We start from the raw sequence: 27,526 nt of genomic DNA, 5'->3' as shown, positions 1-27,526 counted from the left end.
TTACTTGAATATATATGTAGATGTATGTACACACTCCCAAACCAATTCCCAAAGTTCACTGCATACAATCCTTTTCCACCTAGCTTTTGGTGGCTTGAATTTTCCATTATATGACCTGCATGTCATTTTTTGAATCAATATATAGTAACATTTTGAGCACTCCAGATGCTATCAGAAGTGCAATATAAATCAAGTTGTAACAAAATTATTTCAGACTTCTTGAAAAAATCAACTCTGAAGGGCAGTGGTCTTTTGCAAGAAATGTAACTACAAGTTTAAACAAAAAAGTGACCTTTGCCTGTTGCTACAAGTATGTCACTGGAGGGGATTTGGCAGTGAGCTTTCTACTGGGAGGAGTCACTTGGCAATGGTACTGGTTTATGAAAGAGCAGAAGAAAGTATAGTTGGTTTTCTTGAATGATTCCCTGCAAGAATGACATGCAAGACATTTTCCAAGAGCTGGTGGCAAGTAAACATTTACCTCTGTGGAGCACTGTCAGATCCCACGCTATGGCAGGAGGTGTTCTTTGCAGGCCCTGTCTCTGTGCCGCACATCGCATCCACCTCAGCTGAGTTTGTGTAGCCATTGACCAGCTTGATGTCTCTCAGCTTCATACTGTCATTTTGTGAATCCAAAGACACAATGTCAGATGGGGAACTCAAAACACCTGAGTCCTCTGTGGTGTCCTCAGATGCAAAACAGCTGCTTTCTGATGCCGTTTCTTCCACCTCTGATAGCTCCAGAACTGTGTCATCCACTACATAAACATTATCACGTGTAGACAGCAGGCTCTCTAAATGAAACACAGCAAAGAAAGTTAGCTGAAAGGCATCAGTACATAAATCAGAGAGCTATTCTTTTTATTTGGAAAAAACCCACATGAAATACATTAGAAATGGTAGGAGGGAGCTCAATACTTTTATATAAGATAAAGATGATTTGAAAAGTGACAAAATTTATGATTTGTATATAAGATAAAGATTGTTTAAAAAGTGACAAAATTTATGTGCTTTGCTTTTATTGTTATGCCAGTTCTGTGGAGTTTGTGTTTTATAACTTTCATAGCAAATCTGTTTTCCTAATTCTATGAAGAAACAACTTTTCAGGAACAGTTTGTTGGAGAATGAGACCCAAGTTTAAACTATGTAGTTCAAGAAATCACTTCTGTTATTCCTTTTGACAAGATAATCTCATTATTCTTCTTCCATTCTGCAAAACAGGTAATGATATTTCTAATAAGAAGTCTGTATACAGAAAAAAAGGGCAGTATTTCCCTGTCAGAACACTGAAATTGTAAATTAGAGCTACTGCTGGCCCACTGGGTGTCACTTATAATACCACCATTCAATTTCAATTTTGTGTTAAGTGGGAGAATAACAATTGTCTATTTTTCAAAGCATATAAAATCTACTAATAAGTGTACAGAAAAGTAGACAGTAGAATGCCTAAAGCAGATACTTTTCCAATGTTTAGTCATTTATAAAGAAGATCAAGGGATATGCCCTTTTCATGTTCAATTCTATTAAAAGTTGAAAATTTTGAGAGAAGATTAGACACAGCACAATTTCTCATATTCTGTTTTAGTTTTATTCCTGTGAGCTACCAACTTTTGTGTCTTTTTGTAAAAAATACAATGTTTTAATTTTCCTTAAGAAAGGTACTCTAGACTTCATCATGCAATTATGCCATTAAAGGGGAACTCCCAACAAGGTCAATAACTTAAATGACTGAAATAACTGAGTAACAAAAGACAGAATCAAGCCCAAATATACTTCTCCTGATCAAAAGGAATCAATAAAGACTAATCTAAAAGTTTAATTTGGACTTGTAAGTGTGCTCCATTCTCTTCTTCAACCTTGGTAAGCAAAAGAAATATTAAATGTCAGTTTATGGTCTGAGCTTCCAAACACTTGTGGTGGATGTTAATTATATGGGAAGTCCCAAGTCTGTAAGCATGACTAAGATTAAACATACACTTCACTATATTTTAGGGTCAGAATCTACAACTTTTTGAAGCAGACATGAAAGCTACAGCTCAACAAAAACGATCAACAGCGAAAAGTACTTCTGAAATATTTTGAATACACCAAAGCATTTTATTTAAGCCAGAGAATTGAAAATAACTTTGTCAGAGAATGTCATAGAAATAATTTTGTAAGGGTGTAGCTGAGCAGTGAAGGTTTGAGCAAAACTAGAAAAAAAATCAAGCCAACATTCTCCTTGACAGAGGTTACAAGATGCCATTAAGTACTGAAATTGATTTCCGACAGCAGAAGCAATAAAATTCAGAGGGTTGCAAATCATGATTAAAGTTTTAAGTGCTGTCAGGCATTGATATTAATGATGGAAGATGATCCAAAGACTCTATTGCAAGTTTGGAAGCAATGTTATTTGATTTCTTTGACCTTATTTTCTGTAACATTAGCTCTGGATTCTAGATTTAATCCAAGAGATCGTTCCATTTTAAAATAGCAATTACAGGAACTATGTGTCACTGAATGGATTTGAGTATGTTCATGACAGATCCAGAGTTAGAAAAACACCAACATGAAACACAAATATGAATCATTTGACACTGAACATCAAGTAATAAAACCCCTCAAAAATGGACAGTGAATAAAGAGGTGAGAGTATACAGCCTTCTTGCCTTTTAAACAAAAAAACCCCCAGTAACAACCCATCACCAAAACATTAGTAGAAGCTACAATATATTAAAACCAGGAAGAAGTAGGATAGCAAAGAAATCAATTTAAAGAGTGGGAGTTGAAGAGTAGAAGCACATGGGAAGATTTTAAAGTAATGCACAATGCAGTATTACCTTGATGTAAAGAGATTTCTATATAATTAATACAGGTCAGATCTGTAGTCACCTGGATGCCACAAATGATCTCTGCACTATAGCTGGCACAGCAATTTATAAAAAAGTACCTACTCCCAGATCCTGACATGAGGATGGCAGCCTTTTCTTCCCTAGCTGTCTTTCTCATTTCCTCACCCTTTTCTTGCCTGCCTGCAAGTATTTCCTGCATCTTTCCGCTTAGGGATTTAGATTCTTTTGGTCATACAACTCTACTTGGTATTACTGTAGTAATAACACCCAAGTCTATCCCTGCTCTATGGCAAGATCCCAAACCCATTGTTCCCACATATTGACAACTAAAATGAAAACCAATTCCCTTATTACCAGGGTCTGTGCTCAAGTTGATCCCTGTTATGTCTAGATCTTGGCAGCTGAATCACCCAGTTCAGAATAAGAACCTCCTCATTCAACAGCAGTTTTGTTCTTAAGCACACAACTACAAATAGGTATCTTTCTACTCAAGCAAAACCAAAATATCCCTTTTTCTTCAAGCCTATCAGCTTGTCAGAGCACTTCCCCGTCTTTTACCTTCACTGAGAAGATTCAAAAATTTTTTAAACAGTTAACACATGGCACTGAACTAAGAATTGTTGGCAACTTGTCTGAACATGAAAGCACACATATAAAACATGGCTGTCATGGTTCTGTGTCATGTTAACAACCTTTTTTCAGCTAAGAGCAGCACTAAAACTTCCCTGTTTTAAATTTGAGCCATTCTGTGATGGATTAAGTAAGAACTATTTTTCCTTCTACATGCTTGATTAAGTCTTCACTGGTGCAAACTGAAGATGGATGGGCATTACTGGGTGATGATACATGACATGAAAAAAGCCTGCCTCAACTTTTCTGAGCAGTCTTGACTTCAGGAGTCAGAATACACCTTATGAAACTTTCTAATTCTACATGGAGGATAGGGTAACATTCAGCAGTAGATGTGATTTTGCCTTTTAATTTTTGCATACTTTTATTCTCTGAGGGAATGCACACACAGAAAACCACCACACACTAAACACAGTGTGATCACTGTGATGGCAGCTACTGAGGTTATTTGTTGGCCAAATAAAGAAAAATCTCTACATTTGCCTCTATTTTCTCTTTCATAACACTATGACAATTTCAGGTTCTGAACTTCATGACCTCACGTAGGCATATACAGGTTAAGAGTATTCAGCAAGTACTTCAGGAATGAACACAAAAATAACAACTTCCACAGATAACCTATTATCGAAACATTTCTGTACCTCGGAAGACTGAGTTTTCAAACATATTAAGTAATGTGACCCAGTTCACTGGCTTCAGGCGGGGTGTGATATTGAAAGGGCTGTAGAAGTTGGGCCATGGTCTCCAAGCCACTCTAAAATCTCTGTGGGACATCTCACCCCAAACTGAAACTGGAGAGAGTCCCTCAATGCCCTGCATTGCCTCTTACCTATGTCCTGCTTCAGGGTGCAGACACTGCTAAGCCCAAATGAGGGCTGTACCAGGGATCTATCCAGATTCGCAGCAGCAGTGCTGTGGCTGCACAATTAGGTCAACCACAAGTTACAAAGGCTTTCTTGCAGAGGGGGACGGACTGGGATGTTTGCTTGCAAGAATGTAGCCAGTGATCATCAAGAGGGAAAGAGGAGAGTATCTCATGAGTAAAGAATGTGAGCTTCTTGTTTAACACAAAAGAGATCTTGTCGCTTTAATCTCAATAGTCTGTAAGTAATTAGGAAAACACTGAACTCCCAGTTTAGAGGAGTTGTATCTGCACTCGTGCAGTTTCATATCACATAGATGTACACATTACTCATAGAGAATGCCAATGATGGGGAGACAGATAAACCTCATCTGGTATAAATGCAAATCAGCACTTTTAGAAATGAAGATTTAATTCAGTAGGTAAAAACTACCATGGGTAAAATACTCACTTTGATTACTACTATTATCACTGAATTTGAATGAGATTAGAATCAGACCTAAGTGTTCAAAAGATGCATATCCCACTTGGACTTATAAAATCAGTCCCCAAAGCCCAAGCCTTCACTCCTTCGGAGTCCAATGGGCACAAGGTATAAGTCGTAACTGGTCAAGAAGGACTGTGACCTTCTGGTTTTACAACACTGCTGGTGGTTTATTGTCACATTCAGTAATGACAGAAACAGTACATCCAAAAGCATTTTTGAAGATGTAACAGCTGATTCACCCCTAAATGATGAGTAACCTGAACTTCACAGGGGTTTTAGAGATGCAGAGCTCCTCTTACTCAACAGACTCTTGCTAAGAAGTTGGTAATTGTTTTACAATTCCTTTCATCATTTGTTCCACTGCCAAAAAACTTTCTTTTCATGGACTAAAATTGCTTTACTGTACTTCAAATGGTCTATTATAATGAAGTTGTAAAAAAATATTGCAAACTACCTGATGTTAAAGAATATTAATTCTTATAATGATCCCCAAATTAAAACATAATTCTTTCAATGACAGTACTTAAAAACTTCTAGCAAGAGAAAGAAACACTGCTGTAATTATTTGTACTGGCAGCAAAATGTTAGACCATCACCAAAGACCAGTATTGAAAAAGTGCATTTTTTTCATACACTTGGAAGATGGATGATGGACGAAATGGGAAAACATTTGTTATGGCAATTACTTACAGAGATAACGAACACAACACAGGAATTGCTTAAAGTTTTCACACAGGTACAATGTGTTCTTTTAACATTTTACTTGTTTTGCTCATTGATCAAAGACTTGTATGTAGAGATAAGTGTTAAAAACCATTCAGTGTGCAGTTAAAGCTCAAGAATAAATGTGATCTTCTCCCTATCATAATTAAAACTATTTTAATTCAACATGCATCTTGGCATACTTGAGCCTACATGTTTTCTTTTTTTAAATAAATAAAAATAACAGAATATAAAAGATCACTGCTATAGATTAACAATAGTATAAGAGGAGTGGGGGAATGGCTTGAGCTCTAAGGTGCTCCTTCTCTCTCAACTCCTGTAACTTGCAGAAACTGAAGGTGAAGCCAGGAAGAGCTGAGGTGAGATACCATGCTCTGCAGCTCCAGTCCTCCTCCAAAATGAGGATATAGAGCAGCTTAATGTTGGCTCAGCTCATTTAGGTCACAGAATCAGAGACCAATTTCATTTGGAAAGAGCCTCTGGTGGTCATCTAGTTCAATATCCTCCTCAAAGCAAGGATAACTTCCAGCTTCAACAAAGTAGCTCAGGACCTAGAGCAGCTGAGCTTTGAAAATATTCAAGCACAGACACCCCACACTCTCCTTAGAAAAAATCATGAATCATTCCCTGGGCAACATCTAATGCTTCTCCTACTTAGGAATATTTTTTTTAACGTCAAACTAAGAAATTTCTAGCTGCAACTCGTCACTGTTGCAGTCTTACCCTTTTGCAGTGAATCTCAGAGAAGAATCTGGCTCACTCTTCCTTTTCTTTTAGATGCAAGATGGCATTCAAATTCTCCCTACCCTTTCCTTCTTCAGGCTGAACAAGCCCTGTTTCCTCAGCACCTTCATGAAAATATTTGATGCCTTTTCCCAGACTCTGGTGCTTCTCCTCTGGTTTGTCAGTACCTTGTTACATAGAACTCAAAACTGGACTCGCTTTTGGATAATGGACTCATATGTGGCTTCATGGCAGCCATCTAAAGGGGAATAAACATTTCCTCTGATCTGCTGGCTGTGCTTTTGCTAGTGCAACCTCGTCTGTGATGAGTGCTTCATCACTCTAAGGGCATGTTGCTGACTCACACAGTCCTGCATGCGACTCTCAGTTCTCATATAACGAGGTATTTTCAGTCTCCTTCCTAGTCTTACGCCCCATGTTCATGTTTTCCAGTAGGTTCTTTAATTGCAGTCATTTTCACTGCACAAACTCTGCAAACAGAGGTAAATCCATTCCTTTACATGCCAGCCAATAACAAAAATTAAAAGACTTACAAAGGACATGTGTCACCAGACATACCATCAGAAACTTTTAAGTGGAGTGTTATTAGATACACCCTGTGAATCTTCAGCATTTCCATAGTTAATCCCAAACTAATGACAGTTAACTTAGCTACCTAGATCTACCCTCCTATGGTTGAAAAATAAACACAATGTGGACTCATTTAACCTGCCTTATGAATTTGAGGTAGTTAAGCTCTTCCCTTGAGGTTAAACTTGTCTGTTGTTAGTTGATATCACAACAGAAAAGCATTGTAACTTTTACAAAAGCTTTTTTTGGCAGTAGTGTTTCCTACACCAAAGGCAATACAAGATAGGATCAAGCCAGGGAACGAAAACAGAAGAGTGTTCCAGTCCCTCCACTGTTTTTTTCCATATATAAGCAGCTGTGAAGGTCTATGTGCTAATGTTTGATTTTTCTTTCAAATGTAGACTTAAGATGATTGTGAAGTCTCTCTTTCAAAACAACACTACTTAAAACGTCTGCTGGCTCTTGAAAGACTCACAGGAAACTACCATTGCAAGTAAATGTCTGCTAACCTCTCCCATTTCAGACCTTTATTTTTACCACTTGCCAAACAAGCTAAGAAAAACTTCTCATCTAATGCAGCGCAGATTTTCAGACAGGGAAGAATTAACATATTGAACTTTATTATTCCTATTTCTTTCTCACAATCCTTTCTTTACTGACTGAAAAAGAACCTCTGACCCCTGCAAAGCCCCTTTGACCTAAAATGCTGCTGCTATTGCTAAACTGCTTTTCATCCTCTCCTTTTTGGCACTCTCTTGAACCTACTAGCTCCTTGCTTTTATAAAAGCCTTGTTTGGACACTCTGACAACTCTACATTGTAGCCAGCAACTAGACTTCCTTATTCAAAGGGATCAGATGTCATAAAAGTGACACGAAGAGCAAAATGCTCTTAGACAGAAAAAGGATCATGTGTCAAAGTAGATCTTTCTTTCATTAACTGGAGCACATTGCCACTTGGTTTAGGGAAGAACAGATTTTAGAAAATGTAGTATGCACGATTCATTTCCTTTTATACACAATGAAGTATGATGGGGAGACTTTCTCAACAGTTCCTGGTGTTCACTATCTAAGGTTAACAGCAAGCTAGAATGATTCATAAGCTGCTTTCAGGGCTCTAGATGGTCCTTCATTTAGGGTGAGGAGAGGGGCAAAGTGCCTTATCCATGCAGTTCAAAAAACTATGAACAAGCAGGTTAGAAGAGGAGGATAATAGGGAAGTATATTTAAGAGCATGTTATAGATAACTTCAGACTTGCACTTCGTAAATCACCATGTATAACACTGGTAACATGGCCATGATAAATAATAGGGCTCTTTGGGGGCCACTGTCAGAAAGGAAAATCTAGATCTAAAGAAACTGCCCAATATAACGAGCCTGGTGAAGAAATGAACCACTCACCACATTTTTTTCTGGGAATTACTAGTCTTAAGTGATAGATTTGGGCAATTCACATCTTTACAGAAGTGGTTGGCTTCCATTCATGCACACTGCAAAATCTAAACAAATGGACTGTGAAGGTGATTTTCATGAGCCACCTTAGAGAACACACTCTGTAAAATTGCATGAAAAGCATATGCAGTGTAATGATTAAAACCAGAAATGATTAGTGTACCTATGCAATAAAACAGTGTTTTATTAGGTGATTTTTAAGACCACAGGGAAAAGGCCATTTGCTCAACTTTTGTTTTTAAACTTCACCATCTTTTTCCCCTTGTGAACTCTGTATCAGTTCTCTTCCTTAGTTTGTCTGTTAACGATTCCATAAAACCTCTACTACAGTTCTGTATTTATAGTATAAGCCAGAGGAGAAAAGCATAAAATACTTTTGTATTGTAATTATACTTTCCTTGGGCAGCAACTAGCCACCAGCAAACTCAGTAAAGAAGAGACAAAACCCCAGCCCTAAACCAAACACACATACACATTTGTACAGACACACTTGTGGGATTTAAGAGCTCTTTTCCATAGTACAGAGACACCATTCTACTCACAGTTGTGTGTTTATTTCTAATTAAAGCTGATTTGAAAGTTAGGAAGGGTGAAAAAGAATCAGATCAATCTGTAATAATCTATTACTGAAACGATTAGGTATGACATACCTCAAAATAAAAAATTTGGAACAGTTGCTGTCTGTTTACAGGGACAAAATATACCTGCCTTGGGTACAGAAGCACTTCTACTGAGAACTGCTGCACAAATGAGAAAAAAACCCTTCCTATCAGTGCAGACTTACTAAGCAACAAATATTGGTTTTGCTTAATACCAAAAGGTAAGAGCGAACTCCAGGCTGGAGTGATGGTAAACAAAATGGGATTTCATCACTCTCACAAAATTTTTTTCCTACTCACCCTCAGAGTACCTCAGTCTATTGAGATATGTGATGTCAACCCTTCAGTTCCAGCATCAGTGCATCCATCATTTCCCCTTACATCTCTTTCTACCTTTTAATAGGATAGTACTTATACTATAATCTGAAGTCAGACAGAGCCCTGAGAAAATTTTTTCCTCCAAAAACCACCTCTCTAACTTATAATTAGAATGGCACAAAACAACTCCATTTAATTGGCCAAAACATATTTCAGCCAAACCACCAATAATGCAATGCCTACAAAGAATATTTGCAACAGCTAGCTCCAAATTTAGATATGAAAACATTTCCATACACCTCCACCTCCATACTACAAAGACACAAAGCTCTAGTCTGACCTCTTTTTATGTATATTACCTGACTCCTCTTGGACCTCCTAATCAGTGGAATACCTGCTTCCCTCTCCAACAGGCTTTTCAGTAAACTTGGGCTAGTGGTTTACTTTGACAATTATATTTCCAGAAATAATTTAACCTAGAAGAGCATGTTTCTCTTCTGAGTTTAGTTATTACACATTTTACTGCACATTCACACTTGATTACTGTGTTATTATATTTCTCACAGCTGTAAGACATTCAATGATGTCAAGAAAAGTGTACACCAGGTATAGAAACTACTTGGAGTACCTGAACACTTCTCATCACTAAGACAATTTGCCTTCTGGAATTGTCCAGTAAAGTTATTCTTGCAGGGAACAAAACTGAGGACCAGAGCATCTCCCTGAAGGTCTTGTGCTATCCCTTCCACAGGGCCATTGTAGCATTTTCAAAGGATGTTTCCTAGGCACTTTGAAGACCAGACTCCCCTGCTGGAACGAGGGCAAACTGAGAGCAGTGAGACCAGGAGAGTGCATGCCAGTTACACTCACCACCTAAAACACTGTCAGGCACCCTGGGTCTATTCTAGCAGGAAATAGCCGCAGACATGCTGCAGAAGCCTATAAATTGGTTGCATGAAAGGATCACAAGAGACAAACTTCTTCTTCAGTGACACAGACATAGCCAAGCAACCACAGCATGGGGTGAGAATCAAATGCAGGGTATCATGAAGTCCAGAGGAGGATCATGAGGATGATCAGAGGGCTGGAGCACCTCTCCTGTGAAAACAGGCTGAAGGAGCTGCGTTTGTTCAGGTTGGACGAGAGAAGGGTTCAGGTAGACCTCATGGCATCTTCCAGTTCCTTAAAAGGAGGCCTTACAACAGAGCTTGAGAGGGACTTTTTACAAGGGCATGCAGTGGTAGGACAAGAGAGAACAGCTTTAAACTGGAAGAGGCTGGGTTTAGATTTTACATGAGGAAGAAATTCTTCATTGTGACACTGGAACAGGTTGCTCTGAGAGGTTGTGCATGTCCCATCCCTGGAAGCATTTAAAGCCAGGGGCTTTGGACTAGACACATAGCCCACAGCAGGGTTGGTAGGCTAGAGGTGATCTTTAAGGTCCCTTCCAATCCTAACCATTTTATGATTCTTTGATTCTATGAACCCCGTCTCACACTCTAGCCACGAAGTTATCTCTTCCAGCAGTGCACACTGAAGCTCTCCCTGGGAGCCTAGTAAGAAGGGGAATATTGGAGAGGTACAGAACGAAGTGCTCACAGAAGAGCACTGCTGCTGCCATGCCACCACTCCTCTATGACAGCAGATGGACTACATCAGATTATTTCAGACATAAGCAGAGATAGGAATACTTAAGTCAGAGCCGAATTTGGCCTGCTCTTCTACAGTCCTCTTATGAAGTCAATTATCTCATCAATCATGCTTTGCCCTGGGGCTCTCTTTCCCTATTAACTTGAAGAAATGCAAACATGCAAGAGTGGTAACTGGATATTACACTTTGTACTGATATGCAGATAGTAAAATGTTAATGGCAGTGCCATCTCTGGTGCTCTGCTGAACAATAGCCTGGTGCAAGAAATGGGTCATCATCTGAACACCCACTTGGAATAAATTCTCGCCTTTCATATTATATGCTGTCAGTATCAGATCCTGCTTTCACTGCAGCAGTTAGGTTTTGCCACTGACTTCAATGTGAGCAGGATCAGACCGTTCACTGATTAAAATGCAAAGCTGCAGATATCTCCTGCATGGGATGAATCCCCATAGGGAAAATTTGTCTGCATTTTTATTCATGTGAAGCATTTTAAAGCTTTCATTTACACAGTTGATTCAATAATAATGTGCATGCTGTATAATGGGGTACCTGATTAAGCATGCTTAAGTGCTTTGCTGGAGCAGGGCCATTTCTAGAATTTGAAGGTTCACTATGATCATATCCTCAAAACAGACAAGCTAGTTTGGGGAATTTTTCACCTGAGTTAACGAGCTTAAATAGCTTAGCTTAAAAGGTCATTTTTCCTATGGGAAATTCGGAAAGGTCTTTGAGTTTCTTTCTTTTTAGTCTTGGTTCCTACAGAAATTAGGCTGAGAAGATCACTCTCTTGTAGGTTTTGTCTATGAAACCCTTCAGGAATTTTTAAACTGGATACCAGCTTCTCCTGAAATAGTCAGGAAGGATAACAGTTTGAACTTCAGTTCCAGAAGTTTAATAATGAGATAGAAGGACAGAGCAACGAGACTTTCTTCATCTAAATGCTGACATAAAGGCTCATTCTCTGTTTACCACGGATACCTGAGGGAAAAATGCTATGAACAATAGGAAAACTTCCACCCAGAGTGTGGTGGGGTTTAGGTACCAGGGAACTTAGACATTAATACAGATGTTCAAAAGAATGGCTTAAGGAATTGTTTGGATGAGTTCTGGGGGAAGAGAAAAAGAAAACAAAAAAGAAAAATTAAAAAAAACAGAAAAATTGCCAAATCCTAAATTCATTTTGGTTTTAAAAAGCAAGAATTCCAAGCCTCTGAATTTTCATGTCCACCTATTTTTTCCCCTTTTTTATCCATTATTATCTTCTCTCTTTATTATTCTTACCCCTAATTAAAAAAACAAAACAAACCAAACCAAAAGAGCCAGTTAATTTTTTTTCTTAAAACCACTACCCAAGGAGCATGTTCAGAAATTTTTTTAGCAAGTGTGACTGGCCATTGGTTCACTTTGTACAGTGCAGTTTGCAAAGTAATGCTCAAACATTATCTTAATTCCCTGGTTGCTTATAACTTCAGTATGGGATTTTAAAATGCTTCACTCACCTTAGGGCAGACCCTATCAAACTAGCACAGAATCAAGCTGGTGGTTTGTTATTACTCTTCCTATTACAGCATGTAAGTTTAAAGTCCTCTGTTTCAATTGCTTTCAGTCAGCTAATTTTCTCACAGGCACTAATTTAACTCTGTGGAAAAAAAAAACGGAAGGAGTTTCCCCATGCAAGGACTTTTTGTGTGTAAGAATGCAATTGATACATTGCCAAAGCCTTGTCTTATGAACAGTGGTATGTATTTAATGTACTCTGAAAGTGAAGAAATGCCCTTTTAGTACAATATGTGTCCTTGGTAAAAGCAGACTGAAGACAAATGATTTTATTTCAGGAACATCTGAATCCCATTGATTAGTGTGATGAATACAGAACAGGAATGCTGGCAGGTACAGAGGAAGCTGGGCACATCCATGAGGGAGTGGAGCAAACAAGCAAATTACAGTATATGTATCCTTTAAAAAAAAAAAAACAACAAATGTTTTCACTTGGAAAACTTGGACACTTAAGCCGCTGTTTCTTTAGCTGACTGGTCAGTTAATCAGCATATTGTTCTCATCTTCTGAAGGAAAGCAGAGAAGGTTTTAGAAGTAAAAAGAAATACATTTTAAAACTATAAATTATCAATAAAATGTTCTCATACATTGTGTTTAATTGAAATAAGATCTCTTCTGTGAAAAAAAAGCTGTTTCTTATTTTTTGGGGAAAAAGTGGTTTACCTGGTTAAAAAAAAAAGTGCCACTCTTGAGCATTGATTTAACACATCTGAGACTGGTAGTACCCAAAAAGGATTTCAGAACAAAACCAAAATACCAATGCATTCATGCAGCAGACCCCAAAGTATCATCTGCTTCACACAAGGAAATTATACAGATTAATCCTTCTACAATCCTTAGCAGTCCACTGAGGGGCTTTCTGGAGTCATGTAAGAGTTTGTTTACCTTCCAAAATGCCCCAGCTCTTAAAAGTTAACTAAAGAAAGCTCTTACCTTGAACTTAAAGCCAGTAACCATTTTTTCTTACAGTCCTTATAATTCTTAAAGAATTCTTCATAACTCTTATAATTTAAGAAGTATATTCATTCAAGTCTTGACTGTTTCACCTAGAGACACAGCTTAAAATAGAGCTGTTTCATATTTCCATTTAGTTAAGGAAAAGACACTGAAACTATTTCTCCATTAATTTTCATGCTTTTACAAATTGTAAAAATATTTTCCCTTTTAATTTTCAACTTCTTGTCAAGTGAGAAAATTGAGAAAAAAAACCACAAATGTGGAAGAAAAGAAGAAAAATGTCAACTTACACATTTTAAAAATCAGAAATCAATAATAATTTTTATCAGATTCTTAAGTGGAAAAAATAATTCTTTGGTTGCTCTAACAAGTAATTAGATACTCCCCTACCAGTCTTGCATTGTTTATGGGAAGTTACCATATATCTAACAACTGTATTTTCAGCCTTTAACCACAAGAAAAGAAAAAACAGTATTTGTCTGTTATAGTCCTCCTTTCTCATTCTTTCCTTCATCTTCTTTTATTTTAGGTCTTTGTCCCCCATTACACCCCACCTTTGCTTATGGTACAGTAGGTTAGAAAATAATTATTTTATCCATGCCAGGAACCAATTATGGAATCCACAAAAGGAGCTGACAAAAGAGATGCTGTCTCTGCTCTCAGCCTTTTGCTCCCTCAGGCCCTAGAACCCAGAAGTGAATGTGCATGGCCAGAATTCCCAATTTCTTAGAAGAAAGCAGGTAGACATTTTAGTCAGTGTTTACTGACTTAGAAGTGGTAACAGGAAAAGCTGAGTATGAGCATCCCTAAGGATGGAAAAGCACTTTGGTATGAGAATTATCACCTACCTGGAACAGAGAACACAGAAATGTTCAACAGTTTGCTTTCTGTAGCACTCTGTACATTGCCTGAATTTGAATCAGTAGGCTCTTGCATTACAAATTTCACTGCCAGTTCAAATACTAATCTTGCAGTTTGATTTGGTCCATACCTAATGTGTAAAACTATCATAACTTCAAATTCATACCCAGGATGAAATTTCTCACAGTTGCCTCACATTTTGATTGAACACTGGTTTTGTCCTGCTTGTTACTGATAAAAGTGTAAGCCGCTCTATTTGTATGGGTGTGATGATTCCCTCATATTCCACCATTCAAGGACAGCAAAGTATGTTTAAGATGCCACTCAGTTATTAAAGGTACCACTTCCACAGTTAAACTGCTCTTATTTTGACTAAGGAAGAGCAAAACAGGGAATTTGGTTTCACTTGGACGAAACATTCACAGCTTATCCACACACCACTTGCAGATTATGAAGCTGGTTTTGCAAGGGAATTAGAAGAGAAATGCCTTGATATTTAGTCAGAATGGGAAATGAAGACAAGGTTTATTCCACACTCCATGAAATAATTAAATAACCAGTTAAAAATCTAAATATCAGGAAATGAGGCTACAAAGACTATTTCATCCAGTGGGGTCCAGTCCCATACTTACATAACCACAAAATATTTTCATTGAATACTCAAAGTAATTGTGCTCTCTTACAGTCAGACTGACTTCTGGCTAACAGTCTGCAAAATGACAAGTTTTATTTCCAATACAGGCAGGCAGCAGAGTGAACATGTAAGGGAATACAAAATACACTCCCTTTTAAACCAGTATTAGCTGTACCCAGGTCTCAGTCTCCCTCTTTAGAACCTTCTCAAGGCACGAGCAAATGATGCAGACCTGGTGACCTGAATTTACAATTTTCTTATTAGAAGTGAACAGGAAAAAAAATCTTTCATGTTTGAGGTACATTCAAGGACTATAAAGGACCCCATAGTTGATAAGTATTCAGTGTATTTTCAGCTTCATTCTTTCTACTGGGCTCGATCCTTTCAACAGTCATTTACCACTTGAATCCAGAGCATTACAGAAGAATTTGCAAAAAACAAGAAATAAAGCAGTCAATTCTTGAAGAGAAATATACAAAATCACCTTCCCTCTTCTCCATCTCAGCAAAAATCAGCATTTATTATGTGTAAGCCCTTCTGGATAAACAAAGAATGAATTATGTCACTTTTTGTTTTGTCAACTTCCTTTAACAGTGCACTTCTGCAGCCATACAGGTGCTATGACAGAAGCTTATTAATAAGAAGTGTGAATAACACATGAATAAACAGCGACAGCAAATTTGTTTCACTGTCCTTGAGGGGAGAGTCCATAGTTTTGCAATGACATCAGAGAACAACATGGCTGTAATTTTGGAGGGATGGAATAAGTTACATTTTGTCTTCTAAAATAACATATATTTTAGTATGGAAAATTAAATGGTGCCGGCTGCATGTACTAAATATATATTGGGAGTCATGGCAGTGACTGGAAGCCAAGTTCGGAAGACAGAACTGCTGTCATACATACACACACAGACCAACTCTCAAAAAGAGGCACTTTTATACCAGGACAGTACAATACAGAGGGTTTAAGGTGGCTACAAACATAAATGATGAGGGCATGAGAATCATAAGCACAGTTTACTTTTAAAAAGAAGAATAGAGACACAGATGATAGGCATATGATAGATTGGATGGCCATATGTTTAATAAATGAATGTATTATAGGTCTTTGCAATTCATCATACAATTTGAACTGGGTGATTTCTCTACCAGTATTCTCCCTCAGCACTTACTGGAGCAGTCTAGATGCCACAGACAACTTTAAATAATTCCAGTTAAAAAAGAATAAAAAGTGAAATATTTTCTTTTTCCAATTATATATTCAGAATATTCTCTCCATATTTTACCAGCCTAGAGTAACTTTCAGTGCTGGACCAGTAGCATGTGTTCTGAAGATAAAAATGGAATGAGTTCAAAGTTTAGCATTCTACAGCCCTGTCACTAGAAAAGGAAAAAAAGAAAGTCCATCTGCTCAGTGAGAAAGACAATATTCATTTCAATTTCAATCTTCTAAGATTCTAAATGTAAGGGAAAAAAAGCATTAAATGTAGAAAAGATATTTACGAATGTTTTAAGAATCTCTGAATCCTAGATTTTAATCTCTGAATGACTGAATGGCTGGTAATGAAGCAATTTTTCTGTGAAAAAGGATGGATACTAAACTGATCTGGTCATACTTTTAAAATGCTAAGATTCAAGGCGATGAAATCCTTCTAGCTGAATGCAATCTTTCTATACAGGCACTAAACTTGACCTATTCCTGTGAACCTCTGATGTACATACACCAACCGTATGCACTGATTAGCACACCTTGGACACAGCTGCCATCAATATAGAGGCAATATCTATGCAATGTAATAGCCAACCCAATAGGCCACTACCCCTTGCAAGAATTAGAGTAAAAATCTGAACTTGCATCTGGCAGATGCCACAGTGGCATCACCTGCAAATATGATTTTATCTTCATTTTCCTATTTTTGATGAGACTTATTAAAATAAATAGAGAATTTTTTTTTCTGTTTAGTTGCTGAGAAAAACGACTCCAAAAGATAAGAACTGAAAAAATTTTCTGCAAATGTGGGATCTATTAGCTTAAAATCCACTTTTAACAGTATTCTTGCTTGCTCCCTACTGCCGCTCTGGGACAACACTGGCTCCCTCTGGTGGCCAATGTACAAAAAGATTTCAGTAAAATCCTGTGCGCCACAGAGCTTAATCTGTTTCTAATTAATTGGATTTCGCACGAGTTGAGCACATTCATCAGAATGGGTTTAATCATAAATTACATCTGTCCTTATTCCCTAAGAGCACTGAATGTCAATGACATTGGAGTGGTAACACTGGATTTTGTTTTGATTTATAAGTTAATCTATGCATCTACTTGTCCTCAATGATATTTTCCCATTTTTTTGTTTGTTTATTTGATTTTCACCCCAGATATCTTACCACGAAGGACAGTATTTTAATAAGCCATTTGGTAATGCAGCTAAATCTTGAATATATAAAATGTGTTTCTTACTCTGGTAATAACATTTTCATGAAAAATTGCAGTATAGTAGCCAATTTGTTACCAACTTCTCCATCTCATTCTCATTACACTTCTAATGTCTCCAAGGTTAAGATAAAAGCAGCAAAATCAAGCCACTGTCTTTTTATATCACTGCTAACCTAAGACTCTATCAAACGAACCTAAACTACATTCCTCCCTACTATTGAAAATGACTGGAAAATTCTCGTTCTCTCCAGAAGCCAAATTGAGGAGCCTTTAGAAACTCTGAGTTGAAGCCTGGAACAAGGAGGGATTCCCCAGTTGTACCTCAGCACTGAGCTGGTGCTCATGAACCAAACTTCCAGCAAGTTCACATTCCCACAATCATATTTTTCTCAAAAACCCCTTGCACACACGCTGTTAATGAATTAACAGTCATGAAACTAAATATCTATGCAATTCCACTGACTTTAATGCGTGTCACTGAAAGTTTTTTCCTACACTGCATACAGTAATGGGAGGTTTTGAATTATGGTAATGTCACATTAAAATTTCTTATAATTAAGATGATTCCTTGTAAAGATGTAGATTTTTTTTTGTTTAAGTTCTGTTTAATAGCATGTATGTACCTGGAACTTATAAAATCATAATAAAAACACAGGACATGAGTTAGCTTAAGCAATTTTTGTTTGTTTGTTTGTTTTTTTAAATTCTGAAGGCAGAGCTGGCTACCTTAAACTGGTCATTAAAAAATTTTACATAGGAATTCCACAAAAAATGTTATTTCCTGCAAACATATTTTAGACAAAAGCTTTAAATTTTAATAAAAGAAAAGGAAAACTAAGTGTAAGTAATGAACTTTTTGTCTTTTTACCTACAGCTTTTAAGAGTTTGAACAAACCACCTGAGAAGAGATCACTTTTAATAGCTAACATGTCAGCTACATGGAGAGGAACCATAGCTGTCTTCCTTCAAAGCAAGTACAGTTTTTCATTATATATGGAACTTTGTTGAAAACCTCAGCCTCCTTTAAGTGAAACTTGTGTCAATGCAGAGGACTGCTTTGACAATACACAGTACTTCTACATTGTACTCAATATAAAAAATGTTGTTTTACCATTTCATTATTTCATTTTTATCCAAGTCTGAACTCCATGGGGCATGTAACTCCATGGAGTTACAAATAGGATGCAAAGAGAGTAATTAGAATGGGTAAATTAGGTTCTTAATCTTGACATTGTGAACACCTATTTTTTTTTTAAGAGAAGACTCACAATTAAACCATTGCCCTCTCTTAAGTAGGCATTACAAAGTACCTAGCAGTACAGCGAGCTCAATTCTACTCCACTTGTATTAGAAGATATTTAGGGTACTAAGTATACTTTCTAAAGAATCACTGAAAACTTACTAACTGCATGTCATATTTGTAATAAAAACTGTCAAAACCCTTTTTAGTTATGTTTCACATTATCTGTAGGAATGCTTTGCTATCTTGTTCTCCATTTTGCCTACCTGGAAAGGATTCAAGATGAACATGACTATTTGCCTGAGGGTAAAACAATAATTTTTCATCATTTAAATTAGAGTCATGTATTGCAAGACACTTATTTAAATAATATGTCTTAAAGCCCAGTACATGCAAGGTCAGAATAGTTCTCATCAAATCTATGTTTGTAGTTCAGAGTGATTAAAAATGCGTCTTATGGGCTGTTCACATGAAGAGCTTCATTCAGTAAAAAGAAGCTTTGCTAAGCACCAACCTAGAGCTGATATTTTAATTAGAACTCACTGACTATTCCTAATATAAGTGTAAAAAGAAGACTTGTGGAATGAGATTTATCTTGAGCAAACAGTGCTTGTATCTTTGTAACAGAAATAGAACACACACCTTGATTTCCACAGGGTATCTTGAGCATCAAGATAAAATTAGTCATACTAAGGAACAGGGTAAAAGCAGAAGTAAAGAGTATGAATCAGTGCATTTGGTATTGGTTCTTGGTATTCATTTTAAGCCCCTTATAGATCCAACAGATCATCCTGTTTTGTTTTTTTTTCTTGGCAGCTTGATGGATAGTCAAGATATAGAAAGAATCTGGTACTTTAACTTGACTAGGCCATGCCCAGTTCCAAAGGTACAAAACAGATGCAATAAAAGAAAAATAGAACAAATAGAGAATGCAAAATGTTGCACCTAGACTAGCAGAAACTAAAACTAAAGTGTTCTTAGAAAATTTTCACTAAAACTTTAGACAGTATGGAAAGTAAGGCATCCCATCCCAAAACCACACTCTTTTGAAATATCAAATCAAATTAAACCATAGCTCAAAATAAAGAGAATATTTTGGAAAAGAATGACAGATAATCTTTCTGAGGCTGATATATAGATTTATATAACACAGCATTCAGTTCTGGAGCATACATCTCATAAACGAGTATGAACCACAGCCAAAAATAATAATAATTAAAAGAAAATGAGTGAGTTTAAAAATGAAAGAAGCCAAAATCTCAGTCAGAAAAAAAAGGTTCTTTTCCAGCAGGGGAGGAAGGAAGGCAACAGAAGAATCAGGGTAGCAGAGGCAACAGGAGGTTCAGAAGTATGAAGGTCATAGGAAGAGGCAAGGTCTGTCAGACGCGCTTGGTGTAGGAAGGGAATGATGCACAACAGTAAACTGTCAGGGGAAAAGAGTAAAAGGATAACATTAAAAATACTGTGTAGGTCAGTCAACAGATTGGCTAGCATGCTTAGAAACATTAAAGATTCCAATGCCCAAAGGAGGTGTAGGTCTGTGGGCACATGCATTAAAATTTGAATTCCCACAGGTGCTCTGAGACTAACTCCCTGGGTTCCTATATAAGCTCACTCAATTCTAACAGCACAATAGCTACTGAAATACAGTATGTCTATGAATTCTGCTTTAGTTGGCCTGAATTTTAATTCTCCAGAAGGTACAAGATAGATGATGCTGGAGATTCAATTTCATTCTTTAGCCTCAGATCAGGATGGATGAACAAGAGTAGATATGGCAGTATAAGTCTCCTAAGTCACACCTGCAAGTTTTCTTCCTTTAAAGACCATCTCTAAGAAACAAAAGACTGGGTGACTTGACAGATGCCTTCTGACGCAGTGTGCCATGACAAGCCAGCAAAAATCCCTTCACAATACACTGCAGTTCTCAATTTATTTAGAACCACATGCAAGAAAATGAAATTTCTTCTGTGTTTCTACCTATTTTTGATTCCAGCTAACAAAGCCTAGCTCTTAGAGACTAAGTCTAATGACTGTGAAGACCGAGATACACATCTAAGATGACTGAAAAAATATGACTAAACTGCTTTTGAAACTGTCATAGCTTTCCACAAGTGGCTTGCATTACCTGTTTATATATCAGTGATATAATTAAAAACAATAAAAATTAGATACTGGAACATGGCTCCTTTCTGTTCTATTTGTTTCTTAAAATTAACTGTGGTATGATCCAACAACTAGTAGTATGCATGTCATCTACACAAAATAACTGGGAAATGTTCATACCCACTCCTTCATCCCTTTAAAACTTTCTGATTAAGCAATGGGCAATTATTTTGATCTATGACTAAAGATTGGTACAAATCACGATTTCATTTCTTCAAAGACAGAACACTTTCTGAGATTTCCAAATCAATGTCAAGCCCTTACACAGTGTGAATCCTGAGTTCACTAGTACTTTATCCAGTGCCAGAATGAAGAACTTAACTTCAAGTTCTCACTCTACAGGCAGGTGAATTGTTTACTCTCTTTCCAAGAGCTTTTAATTTCTTACCGCATATCTTAATGATAGTTCATAAGTAGCTGAATAAAGAGCTAACTGTGGAGTTTCACAGGAATACTGAATTTATTCTGTTGAGCTAGCTGACAACATTTCAAATCAGAATGTTTCAAGTGCTTGTCTAGGTGCAGCAGTCTTTCATTATGTGCATTCTTTACCTCAGGTAAAGTAGCACAGAGCTTACCATTGGCTCATGTATTGAGAACTTCAGAAACCACGTGAGATAACCAAATGCCATGCAACAGAGGGAACAATCTCCATGTCTGCATTCCCAAAGTACAGTCAATCTTAGACTCACAGGCCATGAACAATCTAATTAGTAAGATAAGGAAGGAGAAAAGATCCTATAAACACATAATCTGAAACATGCACACAACATGCAGCTAATGTTCTACAATATCAAAAGTTAAGAGGAAAGGTCATGTAATGACAGTAAGAAGATTAAAGAGAAAAAACTGTGAGGAACTGTTGTATTCTTGCTTGTGGAAGGTATTCTTATAATTTGAGACAGAAAGCCCAAATATTTTACTAACAGCCCTATTCACTAATTACTTACACTCTGTAAGTTTGGAAAACTCCATGAGGAATGATTGTCACCATTCATTCTCTGTGAAATAAAAATTCTTCAAAATGGGTTTCCCAGAGCACAATGGGACAACTGTGTGTTTTCTGAGAAGGAATGAGGGATGAAGCATGGTGCCCCACAGACAGTGGCAGGTCATAAGGAGTAAGAATTTAAACTCCACATGATCACAGAATTTTAATTTCTGAATGGGAATTCTGTCTTGTGAAAGACGTATTGCTGTTGACAGTCACTCACTCAGCAAAGGACGACCACAATCCTCATCAGACAAAGCTTTTTAAAAACGAGATTTCAGAACAAATATGCCTTTCATCAAGAGCTGGCATCAGCAGCTTATCCTCCTTTCCACCTTGTTCTATGAGAAAACACATTTTCTGAGCTTAGAGTCAGGCAGATTGAAAATTTTGTTGTTCTTTGAATCTACCGCCCAAGTACTATTTGCACTGCTTGAGGCATTCTCAGGCAATAAAAGCCATCATTGCACAACTGTGTTCTTACATAGCTCAATAGCTACAGTATCTAAGCGCCTTTCAGAACGGCATTAGGCAATACAAATAACATCTGTCATACGTGCTGCTCTCTGTCATGGGTACATCTGTACATGTTTCTCTTGTCTAAATCTATACACTCATCTCTATCTATGTAGGATACAGCATAATTATAAACCTAAACATGTCCCTCTCCAACACTGTGCTTTAAGTCTAAAATAAGTCCCCACTAAGCAATTGCTCTCAGTAAAGTGAGGATAAAAAAACCTCTTATTATCCATGTACAAGCTTAATCAAATCCTTCTGGCTGAGGGACTGTGTTTATTTAAGAGCAAATGATCACACTGATTAAATCAGGGCTGCATTGATTAAAAGGTATTTGATCACCAAGGTAGATCAGGAAAGCATTGCAAAATAACAGCAATAGAAACTCAAATGACGCAGAAATATTAATGCAAAGAAGGCCACAATGGATTTTTAATAAAGAAAACATTATATGCAAGCTGATGGTATCTTGAACAAAAAGAAGATTTTAAGTATGATATAATTTCTGTGCATAAGCTAGTAAAAATGACTTAAGGTTATTTCCTCAGTAAGATTCAGGTCCTCTCTTATTATCTCCTTAATTTCCTTCTCTTCCCCCAATAAAACTTATCAATTTGTATTTCCTCAGCACAGACATGAAAAATAATTTTTTAGATGTAGTTGGTAATCAACAGCAAACACACTAACATTAATGTATCAGAGAAACTGTTACCCCACAGAGTACATTTGGTAAAGAAAATGTCCTGGAAAGAGATCTTTTGCCAGCTTAGTAGCTAATGGAGATATTTCTCTATCCCATGGACCCTCCTAGCCTTCAAAGGAAGTGCGTCCATGAGATGTCATAATGTAGAGAGCTTTGCAGCTTTTACTGGATCTACATGGGTGTGCAGGGCAAGCCCACAGGGAACATAATACATGATCAAAGACTTGGAATGTGTACAAAGATTTAAAGACAGTCAATGAATAAGCACAAAAAGGTAGCAGGAAAACACGCTTTTCACAAGTACATGAGGACGTGGAAAATGATGTGTACTTCTTTGTCTGATAACTGTTATGCCCCAAGGTGGAGAGTACACAAAAGACTATCCAGAGGTGCCAAGAAAGATGTTAACAATATACAGCTCCTGTAGATGGTTTAATTTTCCTAAGGGAGATACCCTGCAGTTTTCAACCTATTGACTCTCAAAGGAACTTGTCTCTGGGGAGACGTAAAAAATGTTAGTACAGAACAACAAACACGGGGAAATAATAAAACAGATTTTTTCTTTCAGTTGCACAAAGCCATATAGCTAGATGGTTATTTTTAAATACTTTTATACAATGACCAGGTGTCATCCACAAAACTGTCTCCAAACAAACGTTTTGCTTACTTTACATTAATTAGTTACACTGCATTGGACATTTTGAAAGACAACAGGCTGAAAAAAGGGAGAAAACCAGTCATGGATGTCTAGAGAGCAGAGAGGAAAGTCTGGAAAAGCTACTCCTGAAAGCAATCATCGAAAGAATGGAAATGCAAAGACATATATTTTCAAACATACGTTTAGGTACCAGCTCTGTTGGCGCTGTAACATCTGCGTCTCTGTAACACACTGTTGGATCCACAATCCCACTGCCAGGAGGAGGGTAAGGTGGGGGTGGGGGTATCACTAACTGGGGCGGACCATGAGTGGTGCCTCTAGGAGGCTTTTGTGGCACCTGCCGTCCATCACCTACAGGGGGATCAATTGACTAGTTACTTCATTGCAAGACAATGATCACTCTGTTCACTGTTATTTTTTAAAAACACATTGATTTTTCCTTGCCCGCATCCAAAATCTCTCTGGGTCTAATTTTGCTCTTGTTTACTCCCAAATAATTAAGGGAGAAGAAAAAGGTAGGTCTTTCTTAAACCAAAAGCAATGGCACCAGAATCGAGCCCAGCACATACATGTACATTACAACTAACAGTTAAATCACCAGTTTTGGCAGACATAAGGAAGGAGAAAAATAGTTGAATTAAAAAAATAAAAAATAAAAATAGCTATGCATGAAAATCTGAAAAATGTGTTTTATTTTTAACTTCTGAAGTGCAAAACTGCCTGAATTTATTGATGTCTCAGATATTTTTTGTGACTATTTTCCTGACTCTTTGAGAGAAAGAGGAAGATGCCTCAGGTCAGTATTTTGAAGTAGGTATCTTACAGATTTTTCTGTTTTGGTGTTTTCCTTTTTTGAGTAGGTTTTTATTATTTTGACATTAGAGAAGCAGACAATTAAGTTGTTTTTTACAAAACAGTGTTTGAATCTATCAAAGGTAATGCCCCTAACTTTGGCTGGGGGATTACTTCTACACTGTGTAACAGCTAAATACAGCATCTTTGCACTATACTCTATGAACCACTTGCATTATGAACCACGACTACCTGCTCGTTCTGCTCTCATACCCTGCCTTACGTAACTTTGTCATTGCTCAAGATGGATATCACAGAGACATCTCTGGTCTGATCTATTTTGATCTTTCCTGTACTCTCAGTCTCATGTCCTGGTGTTGCTGAAAAGTGAAGCAGCACTGCGAGCGAGGAAAAAGATTTTCTACCTAGGAGTCACTAGCTTCCAGAGGAATATCATCCAGAGACAAAATTTAATGCTGGCAAATGTGCAAGACCCTTTTTACTGCTTTGAGGAAATCTGGCACAATACTTTGGAGTCACAGTAAATGATTCAGTATTGAATACTGAAGTGAATTTGTCAGTTTGAGAATATTTTTGATAGGATCTTTTGCTTTGAATCACGTGACTAACTTGAGAGACACATAGGTAGCTTTAATGCTTTTTCCATCATGTGGCTGACTATTTCTTGCAGCACGTTTTTTCCCTCACTACAGTCTTTCTTTTTTCACAGCTTTTCTCTCATGCTTTCAGAGCCATCTGTGCTTTCTCATTGTTTTCTTGCAAGCACTCTGAAGAGAGGCTGTTTTACCAACCTTCTCTGGCTTTAACATTTTTCTTGTTAATGAACATATTCATTCAAGAAAGTAGTAGAAAATGAAAAGCACTGAAGACAGGGCTACTGTGGGATGAGTTCTTTGTAAGTGTAAAATAATAAGGCTCCATTAAAGTAAACGATACTACAGAATTCCACATGAGCAGAGTCTGGCCAGCAAGCACTTATGTACACAGTTCTGAATGGACGAGAAGTGGCTCTGCTCTGCTTTATTTAATCTGTAATATTTTCAGCACCAATACAAAATAAAATGAACACTTAAAGAAAGTTAAGCACCAAATGCCATCAAATTGACCAGAAGTAGGGCAAAGCACAAGAAGCAACAGTATGACATCTGCAGTGATTCAAAGTAAGCCAATTTGGTGAAAACTCCTGTGCTGTATACCACAGTGATAACATTCCCCTTTAGAGGGTTTAAATAAGAGATGTCAATAGAGTTGAATGTGTCACACGGTAATGGACTCCTGCTGCTACATAAATGCTGAGGCATTAAATGTGAAGCATCCACTGAAAATAAATGCTGGAACAAAGCCAAGAGGTTCCTTTCTAAACTGTGAGGCATTTGTAATGTAAGCAATTATGTATGACAGAATGTTGTATCTGTATGTCTTAGGCACTTTATGAAACATGAGGTCAAAGGCATGAACTGAAGCACACTGAGTGCATTACAGCACTTGAAGAATGATTCTCTTAATGTACTGAAAAATGAGTTTCAATATGTGGGGTTATTATCTCATATCTTTACCTATCATAAAATCACTTTGCTTGCTAAAAGCGTAATCTCTCGATCTCCTCACTCTGGCAGAGCTTCCACTAATCTCAATAAACTATCATTCAGACGAGGACAGAGGTCCAGGAGAATGTTTTTCAGTCTTCAAGTATGAGTTAATGTGGTGTCACATGCAGCTGAAGGATACAGTTTGTTTTGCTGTCTCCAGCTATGTATGGCATTCTTTTGGGAACACCAGTTCTTTTCTTCTACTGATTAGCTAAAGACCCACCAGAGGGGATCTATTAAAAATGAGGACCAAACTGGAAAGAAAAACTTTACTGCATATGGTCAGTTGATGTCAAGCTGTTGGAGGGCTACATGAAAATCAAATGTCTTCAGGTTTTAAGAAAATGAGAAGACACTGAACCAACTTGACTGGACTTCAGTTCTTGACACTTCATGGCTTCATATGCATTCACTATTGCCTGGCCAATCTCCATTTACTGGCATTTTCTGTATTTCCACTTACTAGCTAACTGACCATGACCTTAAAGGCACAGAATAGGCCCAGGGATAGTGCTTTTGTACATAAAGCTTGTGTCAAATATTCAAAAAAATGTGATAAGTATTATCTACATTTCACTACCCTATGGTACTCTGAAAGGTGCCATTCAAAACAAGAAAAAAAAAGAGGTAATATAAAAAGACATATTTCCAGACTTTCATTCTGCAGAGAAATGTATTATTTCCCCCAAGTTACAAAAATTTCCAAACTCACAGCATAGCAGAATTAAGGGAACTTCAAACAATGAGAATTGAAAGCACATGCATAGGGATTATCCAGGAGAAAAGAACACCTCTCACCCATTGTGCTCTTCCTCTTGTCTTCCCTGTCTTCTGTCCTGTTTGGCATGGCAGGAGTAGGTGGAGCAGATGCGGCTGGTGGAAGAGGGGCACGTCTCTTCTTTTTTCTTAAATCATTCAGGGATGCTCCTTTTGATATCTAGCAAATTTGAAAAATAGGCACAAAAAAGAGTATGTTTGGTTGATGTAAATTGCCATTAACTGAAAAACAGGTGTTTGTCATATGACCTAATTTCTCAGGAGAGTATATTTATAATAAGCATTTATAGTGTCAACTGGAGATTAAAGAGGTACATTAATATTGCCCTCAGAAAAGGAAAGAAATGAGAACTGCAGATGAGTGTTACAGCAGAAATACCAGTCTGGTAGGCATTTGATGGTTTTGGAAAAAGCGAACTAGAATGCTCAGCAAAGCAGAGTGTAACACTATGTGTGTTGTTAAGCTTGAGCCTTAGCATGATCTTCTTTTTCCAGTGATTTCTTCAAATCTTAACTTATAGTTAAATACTCCAATTGGTATGTACAGGGAATAGATTCTCTCTCATTTTTTTTTATTTTCCTCTTAATTCTTGTTTAAGGACTTCTGAGAGAAGAATCAGACCTGACAGTGTGCTTGCATGATATGAGACCATACCGTACTCTACTTATGTCTACTGGACTTCACAAACATACTTGGGAAGATCTGTAACACCTTGGCTTCCAATAATTGCAACATGCAGGTTGATATGCCAAGA

The 27,526-nt window shown here is 37.3% G+C and overlaps 1 protein-coding gene across 6 annotated transcripts in view; it reads right to left on the bottom strand.

The window, feature by feature from the left end:
- COBL (cordon-bleu WH2 repeat protein) overlaps positions 1-27,526 on the bottom strand; it is a 159,764-nt gene that overhangs the window by 26,792 nt on the left and 105,446 nt on the right. For 5 of the 6 annotated variants that reach the window (XM_071553616.1, XM_071553615.1, XM_071553619.1 and 2 more), the window contains 3 exons: positions 26,793-26,931; positions 23,773-23,943; positions 482-794 (listed from right to left, as the gene is read on the bottom strand). In XM_071553616.1, coding sequence (XP_071409717.1) covers positions 482-794; positions 23,773-23,943; positions 26,793-26,931 — 623 coding nt within the window. The remainder of the gene's footprint in view (positions 1-481; positions 795-23,772; positions 23,944-26,792; positions 26,932-27,526) is intronic. The other variant, XM_071553620.1, reaches the window with a different exon arrangement.

Source organism: Pithys albifrons, chromosome 4 (genome assembly GCF_047495875.1).
Source record: "Pithys albifrons albifrons isolate INPA30051 chromosome 4, PitAlb_v1, whole genome shotgun sequence".
Taxonomy (NCBI): domain Eukaryota; kingdom Metazoa; phylum Chordata; class Aves; order Passeriformes; family Thamnophilidae; genus Pithys; species Pithys albifrons.
This window is presented reverse-complemented; position numbering and strand designations above follow the sequence as displayed.